General features: G+C 45.3%; 1 protein-coding gene across 1 annotated transcript; it reads left to right on the top strand.

Moving 5' to 3' along the window:
- The first annotated feature begins 1,419 nt into the window (after nucleotides 1–1,419).
- LOC124236465 (ribonuclease 7-like) lies at nucleotides 1,420–7,093 on the top strand. Its single transcript, XM_046655475.1, has 2 exons — nucleotides 1,420–1,515; nucleotides 6,276–7,093. Exon 2 carries the CDS (start codon nucleotides 6,281–6,283, stop codon nucleotides 6,749–6,751), a length of 471 nt encoding a protein of 156 aa, XP_046511431.1. The 5' UTR covers nucleotides 1,420–1,515; nucleotides 6,276–6,280; the 3' UTR covers nucleotides 6,752–7,093.
- Nucleotides 7,094–16,347: the final 9,254 nt, after the last annotated feature.

Here is a 16,347-nt window from a genome sequence, read left to right as displayed (position 1 = left end):
TTTATCTTTGGTAAGGGTCACCATTCTTTACTCTCAAAGTTGACACACCCTAGGCTGGGCTTTCATGGTCAGCTAGAGCCCACAAAGCAATGTTTCTCAGACTTTTCCCTAAAGTTGTAGTAATGGCAGAAGAGAATTAATTGAAACATCCGAAGTTGTGCCCAGCAAGCATGAGCTTTCTCTGAAGCCTCCTTTCACTTAACTAATATTTGTATAAGAGCCATATGCATAGATACTTTATATGTTATCTTAAAATTTCATTTGTGGTAATAATGAATCAATGTTACTTTCCTGATTTTGACGGCTGTGCTGTGTTTATGTAGGCAAGAGGACTTGTAATTAGGAAACACTCACTTTAGTATTAAGGGGTAATGGGACATCATGTCTGTAACTTATTCTCAAATAGTTCAGAAATGCTAATAATTGGGGAATCTGGCTGAAGCACATAGGGGAGCTCTGTGTACTATTTCTGAAACTCATATAAATTCAAAATTATTTCAAAGTAAAAACATTTTAAATTGCAAAAAAAATGTAATTTATTTGAATTTTTCAAGATACTCCATCATAGTTTTATGTTAAAATAATGCTTTAAATTACTTTCTCTCCCCCAAAAATAGTCTTATTAAAATTTGGAAAGAAGACATTATCTTGTGGCTTTGTGTACTCTCTGCACATGTCTGCATTCAGCCTAGGGTAACAGTACACTGGCCTTAATGAGGTTTCCTTAACTTGCTCTCTGTGGATCTGTGTCTCTGCCCAGGATTTCTCTTTAAGAAGTGAGGAAAATAAGATAGTTACAGGGCTGGGCAGTAGGAAGGTCCTTCACGTGCTAAAAAAAAAAAAAAAAAAATGAGAAAACAGCCACACTTGGAACAGTGTCTGGAACATAGAGCCCCCTCAGTAAATGTAGCTATGATTGTTTTTTATCATTGTTGTCGTTCTCATCCCTGGGAGGTCCGAATGCTGCACCCGGGCTTGTAAGTAAGCTAAAGGCCACAAAAGACGTGTGAGGGGAGCCACATGCCTCGGCTCTGGTTGGGTGGAAGATTACCTCCTCTCCTTCTTGAGGACAGATCCTCGAGTCAGGAACAAAGGGAGATAGTCCACCCACTGAGGCAAGATCCTGGTGGGACTGGGGTCCCTGAGAAGACCCCAAAGAGCTGCACAGTAAAGAAAAATGGACTTGGCAGGAGACAGGGACCGGGAACAGAGCCACTGGGAACAGAGTGAGGCTTCCCAGAAGGAGTGTGGCAACTGGATTTCACATGATAGAGCCCTGAGGCTCAGAGTTCAAACACCAGGATCCAGGGTATCATGTGGCCATGGACTTTCAGAGCCAGGGACTTCTCTTGGAGGAGAATCCCTCTTGGAGAGATTCCCTGTGGAAGCTTCTGACAAGTCTCCTGCCTTGATCTGAAACCAACCTAGCTCCCCTGCCTGGGTGGTTGACCCGTTGCCAAGACCTCGGATCCCAGCAAACAGACCAAGAAGCGCATTCAGAGAAGCTGGTGCAAGGTAGCCCTGTTGATCTCCAGAGCTGCTCAGGAGCAGGACGCTGCCCTGCAGTCTTCTCATCCTTCTTGTTTCCTTTTGGGCTTTTCCAGCCTGAGCTTGCCTCTACCCAGTTTCCTGGACTTTCATTCTATTTGCATTATTCTCTTCTTTTCCCTCTTCTCCCAGGGATGTTGTTATCTATACTCACAGAGTAATTGGGGAGCTAAATATTCACAATGTCAGTCTCATTTTTTTTTTAAAGATTTTATTTTTATGCTTTTTCTCCCCAAAGCCCCCCAGTACATACTTGTATATTCTTGTTGTGGGTCCTTCTAGTTGTGGCATGTGGGACACCGCCTCAGCGTGGCTTGATGAGCAGTGCCATGTCCGCGCCCAGGATTCGAACTGACGAAACACTGGGCCGCCTGCAGTGGAGATCGCGAACTTAACCACTCGGCCAGGGGGCCAGCCCCTCTCAGTCTCATTTTTGAATTAGCATTACAACAATGATTCACAGCCAGAAACAGTCAAGTGCCAGGACCTCAGGGAAATCTATTGTGAGGAGCAAGTGCTCGTTCCAGTCACCTGTCCTGGTCCCAGGTGGTACACCATGGATGTGTGAGCCGTTTGGCAGAAAGTCAGCTGCAAATCTTCTATGCTGTGCCCAGAGAAACAGAATACTATCAGTGGCCACTTGCCTCCTGAAGCGAACGTTATACCTTCATTGGTTTAATGTCTCCGGGTAAATTTTACTTCAAGGTTTTTGCATCCCAGCTAAGCCCAGCCTTGGCATCTACAGAAAGCAGCATCAGCAGAGTTTCTTCTCACATGCTGTCATAAGTAACTTATCAGAGCAGTGTAGCTTTCAGCTCATTGGTCACAGTGGAAACTTGTCCTCACGCACAACCTCTATGACCAGATCTCACCATTGCCCTCTGCTGAGGGACCAGGAACCAGTTCTGGACAATCTCATACAGGACCGAAACAGAGCATCAGAAAACGTACACCCCACTTCCCCCTGAGCCACTTCTGGTCATTTGTAGTGGCCCTGGGCCCCCTGCACCAGTCCTGCTCCTCCAGAACCCCCTTCCTCCTAAAGAATCTGCCTCTCGCCACCAGGAGGCTGTTTGGACAGTGAAGCCTGATGAACCACTCTGGGGGTGGCACTTGTAGTTCAAAGGCTACTCTCATGGTGCTGCTGTCATTCAGACCAGCAACCCAGATGGATTTTTCTGGCACCCTCACCCACCCCTCCTAGGGTAGCCTGAAAACTTGTCTTTGGGGGATCATTGTTTATTCTCTACTCTCCCTCTTTTGAGCTACCTTCATGGTCTTCTGTAGGGCCTCTCCTTAACATTCTAGTCTGGCTACTAGCAGTTTGATGATGCTTCTTGTTTCACAGGGTGTTAGAATCAGGGGGCATTTTAGAAATTATTCAACTGAAACTCTTTGTGTTACAAATGATGAGGAGCCTGAGAGGACCAGAGTGGTGATTCAGTTCAACACATGGTTACTGAGTGTCCCTATGAGCCTCAGTGTGTCTGGCACTATGGAGACAGAGAAGCATGAAAGGACTGATTCCTGTCCCAAGAGTTTGCCTTCTAATAGGGAAGACTGGATACACATGTACGAATTGAATAACAAACAAAATGGTACATGATTAAGGACCCAAATGAGCGGTACCAAGAGTTAATGCTGAAGGAGGTTATGTTCAGGATGGTTTAGCCTGAGGTAGAGTAGGTTCAGGCATGTGATCACAATCAAGCTGATATGATCAAGCCGAGCTCTGAAGGATGGACAATATCTGAGGGAGGGCTCTCAGGGAGAGGAAAAAAACAGAAGGAAAGTCAAAGAGAGCGAAACATGTCCGGGAGACAAAGGAAGACCAATCTATTAGAATAGAACTTGGTCGCAAGAAGACTCTCAGCTCATGAGGTAACTATCAATAAACTGGAAAGCAGTGTGGCAGAGAGAGACAGCAGAACTTGGGAGCCAGACCTACTTCCTTTTCAAGCCTGGCCCTGCCACTGACTAAATCTGTCACCCTAACCTCTCCTAGTCTCCTGCCTTGGCACTCAATAAGCACTTTTTTAAGTAATAGCTATGATTCTTAACAAAGTACTTAACAGCACTATGCCAAGAACATAGTGGATGTTCACTGAATGGCGGTGAGTAGTGTCGCTTTCTGCCTGTTGCTGTTGTACAGCCCTGTGCTGACCTGACCCTTAAGTAGTATGGTGTATACTATCCCGGTTGCCTTTAGTAAAGTGGTAAATATTACACTCAAGGAAACAGGCCCTAGAATATCTAGGGCCATGTTTAACACCACCATAGCATACCAGACACTTTAACATTTCACCACGTCACATTGAGCGTATAAAATATATATTCCTCATTCAATATCATTCTTGCAGAAATGTATCTGAAATGATTTTGAAAGTTTTACTTCTGAAATTATTTGACTACAAGTCATCTGTGATTGGTACTGTTCCTTCCGCAGTTGTGGTACCTGAGAATTTCTGCAAAATGAGAAAATCTAACCTAAGATTGTTTTTCCAATGTAATAAATTTCGTATGCATACCAAACTTCAAAATAAATGAAATCAACTTTATGTTACTGTGGTAGCAGGTAAGTAAATAGTTTAAATTTGATGTTGCAGTTGACTTTTCCTATATTGGAGCCAATATATTTTTTTCTCAGTCTCAAATACTGTAGGCTCTTGAAAACCTCCCAGACCCCAGGCACTGAGCCTCTAGTGCTTAATGGATAAAACAGCCCTGAGACTGCAGTGGTTGGGAAGACGTGTGATGAATGACTAGGATCAAATACACAATCAAAGGAACCCCTTCCCCTCTGAGAGTGGGGCTGGCCAGCTGCAGGGTCAGCACCTGCCTGAGGGAAAGCATGTTGGCAACTTAATTGAATCCAGTGTTTACAAAGTCTGTGGTCAATCATCTTGGTCAGCACAACATGCTGATGCCAGCCCTTGGCTCCTCCAACCCCATCCTCTCACTCTGAAGCCTGCAACTGTTAATGAGTAATCACTCGATAATCCTTCCATCCCCATGGGAGAGGCTTGGCCGTGGGCCTGCAAAACAGAAATGACTTCCTGGGTAAATACATATATATTTGTTCCCTGGGGCCCAAGTCAACTGCCTGCTAGATAATGTTCTACTGGGTTCAAAAATCAATGTTTTGTTAGCTCTGTGGGGAGGCATGAATGAAGGGATCCCCCCTGTGGAAAGGAGGAGGCTGTTGGTGAACCAGGCTCCACCTTGGAGGCAGAGGGACAAACATCTCAGAAGTTTCCCGTCCGGCAACACGGATCCTAGGAATCTCAGTGATTTTTGCCACTTTGAGGAGCATTTTATCTCAAAGGCAGTGAAGTCGAAATCCCAGAGGTCAAGATGCTGGGTGAGGTCCAACACACCGACAGGGGCTGGAGAAGCTGTAGCTAGACCAGTTTCCCCATCTTCAGGCATTTGCTTCCACCCTTGACAATTGTTGCAATATCCGCTTACTGCCAGTATTATAATTTACTAAATATATGTGTACTTAATTAGCTCAAATAATGCTTTGAAAATGAAACTGTGTAACACCATATTTCAAAGAATACTAGCGTCACTTAATAAATAGAAGTAAAAATAAATATAATGAATGTCATCCAATTATTAAAGATTCTATCCAGATGTTGTTTTCAGCTGAAGACGCAACATGAGGTCAGTCGTCTCTGTTGAAAAGGGAGGAGAAACAAAGAATTTACCTTCTTGCTCTAAAAGGAGACTTTCTCCTAAATGTTATCAGAAGGATTAGGAGAGAATTATTGAAGGCAGTGTTCACGCACCACTCAAACCACAGAGACACATTCACTTTGCTCTGCCTTGATGGGAAACACTTTCTCCCTCCCTTTGCAGCCTGGCTCTAGACCAAAGGGGTGGATTGAAAGTCAGGAAGCTCCTGGCCCCACTCTGCCAGTCATTTGGTGGCTTTGGGAAAGGCACTTGCTCTTTCGAGAGCTCTAGCTCCTTCATCTGTGAAATAGGGAGTTGACTGAGATGATCTCTAAGGATTCTTCCAGCTTTGACCATCTGTCATTCCAAGACTTTCTCCAACAGGGCAAAATATCTGCCATGGAAAAAACCCACCTCACCAACCTGTTTTGCCAGCTAGAGCAGTGATGAACTTGCTGGGGTAGACTGTTTTACTAGCGTCAGTGAGAAATTGGGCCACAGAAGAGAGAGGAATTAGCCTGACTCCACAACCTTAATATCGATTCTTTCAGGAACACCAGAGCTAGCCTGGGAGAGTGGGGTATGGACCGTTGGCCCATTTTTCTTCCAAGATTAATTTCCCTTTGTGGTCTGACTTCTCAGAGTTTCAAACAAGAAACATGGGAGTGTGGAAAGAATAGGGGCTTTGGAAGCCGAGAGGCGTTGATTAAAATCCTGTATTTGACACTCTCTAGCTGTGTGATGGTGGGCAATTCCCCTAACTTTTCTGAGTCTCAGTTTGCTCATATATATAAAAAAAATAATCATACTCACCTCATAAAACTCTTATGAGGGAAAAACAATCTAAGTATTTATTGGGGGCATAAAAAGGCACATTATCCGCTGGGAATGAACAATAAAATGCCAGTAGTGTTCTTAAACACCTGGGGCCACAGGAGCCCTGCAATAACTGACTCAGGGTCTGAAATTCTTAGAAGGGCTAGCAGGGCTCCCCCATGGTGACTTACTTACCCACCTACCTCTCCCTCTGTTCCATTGTCCCCCCTTAGGAGAGATGGCACCAACCAGAGCAGGGCTCTGCTCCCTGCTGCTGCTCCTGCTGCTGGGGCTCTGGGTGGCCAAGGTCCCAGTCAGTGCCAAGCCCAAGCACATGACCCCAGCTCAGTGGTTTGAAACTCAGCACGTGCAGCCCAAGCCCCAGGGATGCAACACGGCGATGGGCAACGTCAACAAGTACACAAAACGCTGCAAAGACCTCAACACCTTCCTGCATGAATCCTTCTCCAGTGTGGCCACCACCTGTCAGACCCCCAGCATAGCCTGCAAGAACGGCCATAAGAACTGCCACCAGAGCCAGAAGTCCGTGTCCCTGACCATGTGTGACCTCACCTCTGGGAGGTACCCAGACTGCAGGTCCAAAGAGAAGCAATTGGACACATTCTTCCTTGTGGCCTGTGACCCTCTCCAACAGAGGGACAACCTGAGGTACCAGCTGCTTCTTGTGCACTTGGATAATGTTGTCTAAGGCCAGGTGCTCACCCCACCCCAAGCTCTGTAGACTCTTGAGGCTGCTGCTGCTGCATTTCCTCCCTGGAGTTCTTTACTAATCTTTACCCTCTTTGTAAATACCACTTCCCTCCTACACACCCAACTTCACATAGTCTTAATTCCTTAGAGGGTTTTATGGATGCTCCAAATGGTGAGGGAGGAGGGGCCATTCTCTTTCGCCCTTCACTGCTGCTTCCTTTGTTTTGAATGTGACACCAGGTGGCCCTTCAAGCACCAAAGATCTCAGCGAGGGTGGATCCAGGTTTTGCGGGGCTTATGGCATACACAATTTTGGAGACCATCTTAGAGAAAAAGAATATAAAATTACAAATGCACGGTAAGGCCAGGGCCTTGGAGGGCTGTGGTCGGACAGTTCAAAGGGATCCCAGTCAGGCGAGATTATCTAAGGAAGGAGGGCAGGAAACTGTGCTGGGTTAACTGCACTGGGTTCCCTGAGTTGGGAAAAGCAATGTGTCTGATTTTGCTGCAGTAAAAGACTCTGCTCTTCCTGATTGAGTGTGTGTTACTGTCTGGGAAAAGCATGGAGGTTTGGAAACTCCTTCTTATCTCTGTGAGGCATCAGCTTCCCCTGCCCTACAGGCAAGAGGGAAGGCAGAGCCTGAGGAGGCCCGGGCTTGGAGGCACAGCCTGGATTCTGCTTTCCACCACCATGAGAACCACCTGGTGGTCTCACCTTACAGGAGACGGGAGGAAGGAGAGAAGGAGCAGGCTGAGCCCCAGGATGACAGTCAGATCTGAGGTTGATCCCTTATTTGTGCTCAAGCCCTGACCTCATGCCTCACTGATATGACCCAGGGCAGGACCCCCAGACTTCTGAAGTGAATTTCCCTCCCTTGGGAATTTCAGAATCAGGACCTTCCAAGAATCTTGATCTGGTTCTAATTAGGGCTTCTCTGACTAAATGAAGTGAAGGAGTAGTTTTATGTGGAATCTGCCACAGGCCAATACTTTCATAAAATACAATAAAATGAGTTACTAGAAAAATGAAACAGAACATACAGATATAGAAGATAAAAGGCCAAATTTTTTATTATTAGATTCAATTAACATAAAATCACTCTATCAAATTGGCATAAAAGTGTCTCAACGTTTCCTCTTAATCTCTATACTTATCTTGATAGACACACAGAGAAAAGTATGCACATATATAAATATACACACAGAAATATCAACGTAAGACATACACACTCATACACATACCCAGGGACACGTAATCACACATGTGCCCGTGTATGCACAACACAAACACACATCCACACACGTGCACACTCAGCAGTAACGCAGCCTCTCTCCTTCCCTCTACCAACTCTGCCTCCTTCATACACCTCCCCTCCCATATTTAGAAAGAGATTTTCCTACACAGACTAGAGCTCAGAATGGGGAAAGGATGATTGGTGAAATGCGAAGGAGCAGAGAAAGCAGAGAATCCAAGAATTCCAACTGCCAGCCCCCTCCCTTCTTTCTAGAAGAAGAGATCTAAGGCAGAGATCCTGCTACATACCACACCCAAACTATCCTACCCCAAATACAACTTCGTCCACAGCATCCAGGCGGCCCTGCCATACCACGCTCTGCCCATCACTATCACTGCCTTACCCACCCCTGTGCTTCTGATCAAGGAAGGCATATTGGAAGGGAAAGAAAAACGACTTTGTTCTACCCTCTGGCTTCTCCCCAGTGTCGTGGGCAGGCTCCACTTCCTCTGTCTGCACCTTAAATGATGGTGTTTCTCAAGGTCCTATTCTTAGCTTTCTTTTCTTCTCACACCACACCCTCTTGAATGCCTTGCTACACTTCCATGGCTTCAACTGCCACTTACCTGCTCCCAAAAACATATCTCCGGCTCTGATCAGAACCCAAGTTCCAGGTACATATACCTGTCTAACTACGGTTACCGGCCCCCTCAGTGTCTTGCAGACATCTTAACAAAAACACTCAGAACTGAGCTCACTTCCAAACCTGCCCCTCCTCCTGCAGTCTCTGTTAATGGAAACATCACACCCAATCATTTAAGGTCCTAATCTCAGAGACTCCTGTGTCAACTCCTTCATTTTTGTTTGTTTCCTCCTCCAGCAATTCCTCATCTACCCCAGGTACTGCCTTAAGAGGGCATAACAGTTGTCGAGATTTCTTTTTTCCAAATATCCCTGGGTTCCGAACGTGTGCCCAACACACGTTAGGGCTTTGTTAGGGCTGTGATTTGGAGCTGGGCAAACACAACTAAGTTGTTACAATCAAGGATTCATTATCTAGCTTAGGAAGCAAGTGAAAATACCACCTTTGAAACACTATCAAACAATAACAGAAGAGTATAATGAATCAAACGTATTTCATAACATTTTTCTCCCACCTGCCCTAGGATTTCGTTCATCCCAACCTAAAGTTTGTTCTCTGTTAAATGTTAATCTTCCTGTTACATGCCTCTGGCACAACATTAGGACCGTAATCACAGTCAGGCAACTCCAGGAGACATTTGACCATTCAGTATTTGTAAGAATTGTGGCCCCAGAAGCTGGAAAGAGTGGAAAGAATTCAGAATAGAATGAATCCTTAAATAGAGTAATTATATCCAAACAAGTGGTGTAGCAACCTGGGTAGGAGTTTCTGACTTCCGTGTGTAGGTGGAAGAATTAGATGGGGTGTAACTTGAATCTAGGGGCCATGGGCTGTGGAACTGGCCCATTCAGAGAGTAATGACACAGCATCCTTACCACAGGGCTCTGTGGGGCAGTTGGGGGCCTGAGAAGAGCTGCTGGAAAGCCTTGGGGACAAACTCTTTGCTGGGCCACCAAGAATGTGTTCCCCAAAACTCACTTGGGAAGGGGCTCCCCAGCCCTCTAGGATGACATAATTATTTCCTAGTAGGTAAGTTTGTTTTCATATCCAGAAAACTTTAAATTAAGAATAGAAGTATGTAAGAGAATCAAGCCCATAGTATTAATATGTTGTATTAAGAAATTTGTGCATACTTGGTGTTTTAGGTATTTGCAGTGTTTTCGAGAATTTACTCTGGAACAGTAACAAATTGGCCTTGCAATTCTAATTTAAAATGTGTAATTGGTTTAGATGTGTGATTTGAAACAGAACTTTCCTTTAAAATTAGTTTTGGAACATTTAAGAAAACTTAGGAATTGAATCACCATATTTATAAATTGTTAGATTTATAAGTTTTTTAGGTATTCAGGAATGTCTTGTTGGTTAGCACAGATGACTGATTGCTTTATAAGGCCATGGAATATATTAAACTTATAAAATATATTTTTAAATGTTCAAAGGAGACTTATTAACTACACTTATAAATAGTTCCAAATAGTCATCAAATACAACACGTTAAAGAGATTATTAAAATTTACTTGTTTGTAAGCTAAAAATAAGAGCTTAAGGAAGAACTGGGCTTTTGATTTGCATCTTTAATACAGCAAACATAAATTTTAAAAAGCCAAAGTAGCCCTCTGAATATTCTTTTCTAGGAACAAAAGGGACATTTAAAAAACTCACATCGGCACTTCAAGACCAGTCCATTTTCTGTGCTGTTTTCATCCACACAATGCGCAGTTAGCTTTGGGGATTGTATTTCCTGGTGTCCCATATTTGTTGGTTTTACTGAGCCTTTGGAAGGGAGGGTGTCCACTGATGATGCAATAGGCCAGGTTCAGGCTCCAGGCATGCAGCTGGCAGCGGTGGCACTGGAATCGAACCTCTCCTCAGTGCCATCCTTCCTCTGCGCTGTGCTGCCTCCAGGTGGCTCATTCTGCTGACCTGAGGAGGGTCTCCCACGGCATTCTGGAGGAACTGAGAAAGGAGAGCAGGGCTTCTCTGAGGCCTGGATGGTGGTGGCAGAGGAATTCAGCAAAATAAACTCCAAGAAAAAGTAAAACTCAGAGACTACGGTTGAGTCTCCATCTTCAGTACGGGCTTTTCCTCCTCGGTCGAACTTGGAATTTTAAGATCACATTTTACCAAGTAAGGTGGCTTTAAAAAACAGAAACAAAAAACAACAGTTCCTTCAATAAATCAGGCTGCTTGCCTAGAAGTATATGTGTGTGTGTGTAAACACACATACGTTCATGGTGGGGAGGTGAAGTTATGTTAGTGGAATTAGGAGGGCTATATTCCACCAATTACAGATTCTTTGGGGACCAAAACTCCTCATTTGAAATACAAATATCTTTTGGCAGAAATAAAAAAACAAGATAATGTAACAATTGCTGGGAATCAATTGCTTAGGTACTGGTTTGGCTTGGGAGCATTTGGAGGCCTGGCACAGCATATTGAAAATTTTGTAACAAAGGTCTTAAGAGTAGGTGGAATATGGGCAGACACCTAGAAGTAGACAACAAGCACAGAAAAGGAGATGTCAAGAAACTGGAGAGAAATTTGTACCCCCTGCTCAGCAGTTCTGACGACTGGGAGATTGAGGGTGGGGGTGGCGGGATGACTTCATGCTGTTGTAATTCCCAGATTGCCTGCCCCTGGAGACTCTGCTGGGAGTCTGCCAATGAGGGCTCCGGCTGCCCCTAGATACACCTGGCACATGTTAGGTCTTAACAAATGGTGGTTTAACACAATTTGTTTTCAGAGCAAAGGAACGGGGCTAGGAAAATATACAGATCACACATCTGGAAAGCTTATCAAACAATTTATTTTAACACTTTCTCATTGTGCTTAAAATTTTCCAGACAGGGAGAATTTACCTATGGAGATAGTTGGTGCCATTTTCAGGCAGCTCTAAATATTAAAAATTCCCCTCTATGGAAACTAATCTATATCTTTGTCACTGCAGCAATTCACTGATGCCCTATCACTTTGAGCCATTCAGAATAAATCCACTTCCTCTTCATTCAACCTTTTAAATAGTTCAAGAGAGTTTCATGACGCTTGCCCTCCAAATGTTGCCTCATCAGGCAATTACAAGAGCTATAAAATGGCTCCTATGTCTGACCCAATAATTCCACTTGGTAAAATATGCTAAATGGAAATAACTCAAAGTGAGGAGGAGTAAATTTGTGCAAATCTGTTTATACTTTTCTTTGCGTAACACAAAAAAGTTAGAAACGGGACCAGCCCAATGGCACAGCAGTTAAGTTCACACATTCTGCTCCGGCAGCCCAAGGTTCGCCGGTTCAGATCCCAGCTGCAGACCTACACACTGCTTGTTAAGCCATGCTGTGGTAAGTGTCCCACATATAAAGTAGAGGAAGATGGGCATGGATGTTAGCTCAGGGCCAGTCTTCCTCAGCAAAAAGAGGAAGATTGGTGGCAGATATTAGCTCAGGGCTAATCTTCCTCAAAAAAAAAAAGTTAGAAAGAATACAAATTCCCCAAAATTGACAGTGACTAAACAAATGATGAGGCAACTACTTGATGCTTTAACTGAAGCATCAAGTTATTCCCTTTAACTGAAGACAAATATACAAAAATTATATTGATGCATGAAAATATGTATGGGCAATGCTACATGAAGAAAGCAGAACATAAAACTATGTTTTCAAACGGGTTACAACTATCTATGAGAGTCTCTGTACGTCAGTAAAGTCCACAAGTGACTCTGGAGACTTTCTAGAACTCCTTCTCCAAACCATGCTTCCTCTAGACTCTCCTAGCCCAGAGAACCTACATGTGACCCAGAAGATGTTGCATATTTGCATTTAATTCTGTCCTCTGCATCTTCCACTCACAAATATCAACCAACAGGGAAGGAGGAGGGCGAAAGGGGTGATTACGTACATGTGTGCGATGATGGATTGTAGTTAGTCTTTGGGGGGTGAACATGATGTAATCTACACAGAAATCGAAATATAATGATATACATCTGACATTTATATGTTATAAACCAATCTTACTGCAATAAAAATAAACAAATAAAATAAAAAATAAATAGCAAATATCAACCAACAGACAAAGAAGCACTTGTGAGGGCTAAGTCCAGGGAGAAAGGAAAGCTGAGCAGAAAGGAAAGCCTCGGTCTCCCCATTCCCTCCTGGGTTTCACCTCTCATTCATTCCCACCACCATTCTTGTTCTGTGGGGCTTTCTGCTGCCCTTGCAATCTTCACCTGGCTTGGTATATCTTTCAGGACCTAGTCAGACACTATCTAGGATACAGCAGTGACAAAATAGACACGGTCCCTGACTTCACGGAGCTTATTTTTAAATGATACATAGTGGCGGGAAAGAGAGAAAGGAAACAAATAAGCAAATAAATACATAATCAAATAGAGATAAATGCCGCGAAGGAAACAAAACAAAATAACACTACTGGGAGGGACAACGGGTAAGAGACCACTTTAGACCAGCTGGGCAGGGAAGACATTTGAAAATACAGTGCTTTAGTTAGGACCCAAAAGATGAGAGCCACCCACCAGAATTGTGAAAAGAGACAAAAGGAAAAGAGAGCAAAAGTCCCCAAACTAGAAATCAGTAAGGCACACTTGAAGGACTGAAAGAAGGCCACCATGGCTAAGGGTCACTAGTGCTTACCACATCAGGGGAGTGGTAAGAGACGAGACAGGAGAGATGGGCAGAAAGGAGTCATGATGCAAATAGAAAGCCATTGGAAGTGCTTGATGGGATCTGATTGGGGTTTTTAGAAGATAGGTGCGGCCAGCGTGCAGAGAATGGCTTATCAGGAGGTAAGAGTGGAACATGTCGAAGAGTGTGGAACTAATGCACTTAGCACAGGCAAGATGGTGGTGGCGTGGGTTTTGGTGACACCTAGTTCAGACAAGACAAGTTGTAAATGTTGAAAGGAATATTACCAGTAAAATAAAACCAAAACGAAGGAGGACAGTCAACAAAAAACAGAATTAACATATACATACTACACAGATTTCTTACCCTAAAACAACTAAGGTGAGCCCCCAGTTTCCATGGAAGGCACAGGTAACAAAAACATGTTCTCTCAAGTCTTTCCCGTCCTGTCCCTAAAATTCCCCCATGGTCCTTCATTAATTCCCTTTATGTTGAGGCATGGGGCTATAGCAGAGCCCTGTCACTGCTACTCTCCAGGTGGGCGAATAGTGGGCAGACTAAAGCCCCAGCCTTAGGGAGAATGACAGCTCTTGGTGCACATAAGCCAGACAATAAACACTACAGGCACAGATGTTTCTTCTGCCTTCTCTCATGTTAGGATAACACTAGTTCCCCATAAGAATCATACTGGAAATTTCTTGGGGATTAACTACTACTTAGCCTAGAACAAGTCAAGGGTGAAAAAAAAGTTTCTATTTTCTGACCCACAGGGACATATCTATCACTTTTAGAAACTCCTTCAGCACTGGCTACTAAAAAAATAAAGTTAACACTTTTTAACATGATGGCTAGGTGGTGGAAAGCTGTTATCGGGTTCAAAGAGCTTCTTTTATGGGCTTTGACAGCTTAGAGGAAGCCCTGTAACTTAGCGGTTGAGGATGAAGGCTCTGGAGTCAGACTGCATGGGTTCAAATCCTGGCTTCTCCACTTACTCTGTGGCTTACAGCGAGTTGTTTAACTTGAATAAGCAAGAATTTCATCTGTAAAATGGGAGTTTAATAAGCCCCAAAGAATCTGACATTGATAAAATATGGTGAGAACTGCTTGTGAATGCAGGAGACAGCATCTAAGCCTGGGCTGTCCCCAGCCTCCGATCGCTCTATTATAATCTTTCCCCTCACAACTCCCAAAAACATACACATCCACACACATTCTGTTGTACAGACACACACACGTACCACACACCACACACACTCTTAGATATGAGCTTTTCTTGAAGAAAGTGGTATTTAATCACTATAAGCAGATATGTCACTCTACTTAATAAAATAAACCTTCCTAATTTAGCATAGATTAAAACCACTCCTGGAAAGGAGTAAGTGGATCCCAGACCCTGCATCCAAACTCCCTCACCCTACAGGTTCAAAAACTGTCAATGGCTCCCTTTTTTCGATGGAAAAAAAAGATCTACTCCCTTTTTCCAGGGAGCTATGGACTCCCATAGTCAGCTTCACTTATATTCCACTTCCTAATTGTGGGAACCTTGGATGCTCCCATCTGTTCCCCCAAACAAGTTGCTTAAGTATAAGGAATGTAAGACCTGGCAAGGGAAGGTTCAGACTCTTTCTCAACCCTGGGAATGGGTGACCTGGATTAGAAACAAGTGAATAAGGCTCATAATATATCCTCTCAGAAAGTTTTGCAAGGGCTGGCCTCTGCAGCCAGCCACTGGGCAGCATCTACAGAGTGGACACCAGGGGGTAGCAAAATCTCGCTCTCCCAGTTCCCAGGCACCAATTGTAAGGAACCTGGAGAGTCTCGGTGACTCGAGGGCCCCATAACCCATTGATGGAAAAGAGTTCCAGCTCCCTGCCTCTAACTCTTCTGGGAAGATGGTCACTGGCGGTTGCTGCCCTAGATTGTTTTTCCGACGCTATGGAGCAGAGGGATCTTCTTGCCTCCAAGAAGATGAACATTTTCTCTCTCCTCTTTTCCAGACACAGCGGAATGGAGAAAGGGTGGAGTTTAGCGTTCTGAGGAGGTGAGAGAAGAGCCCATCACCTAGGCGACGCCCCTCCTCCCCGCTGTTCCAATGACTACCCATAGGCTCTGGCCTCCTGGCCTCATGGCAGTTGCATCGACTGGCAGGACGTTTTCCAAACGTTACCCCCCAGCCGCTGTGACACATTGCCTTCACGCCCCTCTTTGGGGACTATCTAGCTTTCCGATCTCCTCTCAAATGCCCACCCTTTGGAAGCGCCCCCCACCCCCCAGCCCTTGCAGGGCTTCCTGGTGCCTGCTCAGAGGAGAGACAAGGCATCTCCCTGCTATGTCTAAGCCTCCCCCAGCTCTCTTGAGAGACCTTCGCAGGGCCTTCATTTCCCATCCAGACGCGGTGGAGTATGGGTGAGGCTAGAACTTTCTTAACTAGCCTACCCCGCTTTGTCTCCTGCGTCAGATAGCCATTCCCATCACCAGGAGCGCTAGCGGCCCTGGGAGACTCTGTCGCCACCCCACAAAGAGGAAGGGTCTGGCATCCAGTATCGAATCACGGGGTCTAACTGGGGGTCTGCTGCCTTCCCTCCGTTGGCCGAAAAGGGAGAGAGAGGGGCTCCAGAGGCGAAGAGGCAGCAAGGAAAGAACTCAGAAAACCGCCACCAAAGTGCACGCCCTACAGGAGGATCCCTATCCCGAGACCCTGCCCCCCTTCAGCCACGATGTCCACCCCCCACCCCAAGCCTTCACCGCTCCCTAATTCCCCCACGCCCCCGCCCTCCCCAGGCCGCACAGAGGAGCCCATTGTCGGAGCCCGAAGGCTCGAGGCCGCAGGAGATGGGAGGGGAAAGAGGAGGGCGGGCAAGCCCCTGGAGGGTGGGAGGAATCCCCCGATTTCCCTGCCCTCCGCTCTGCCCGAGGCGTGCAGGGGCCTGAGGGTCTCTTCTGAGCCCCAGGTGCTGCCGGAGTCTGGCAACCGAGGGAAGAAGAGGTTCCCAGGCGAGTTAGAGTTGGGAGGCTTCCGCCAAACGACCCCAGTCCTAGGCTGAGGACCCCAGGGAATTCACGCACACCTCAGCCTCTGGAG

This window comes from Equus quagga, chromosome 2 (genome assembly GCF_021613505.1).
Source record: "Equus quagga isolate Etosha38 chromosome 2, UCLA_HA_Equagga_1.0, whole genome shotgun sequence".
NCBI lineage: Eukaryota > Metazoa > Chordata > Mammalia > Perissodactyla > Equidae > Equus > Equus quagga.
Note: the sequence above shows the minus strand (reverse complement) of the source record. Positions and strands in the feature narration are given on the sequence as shown.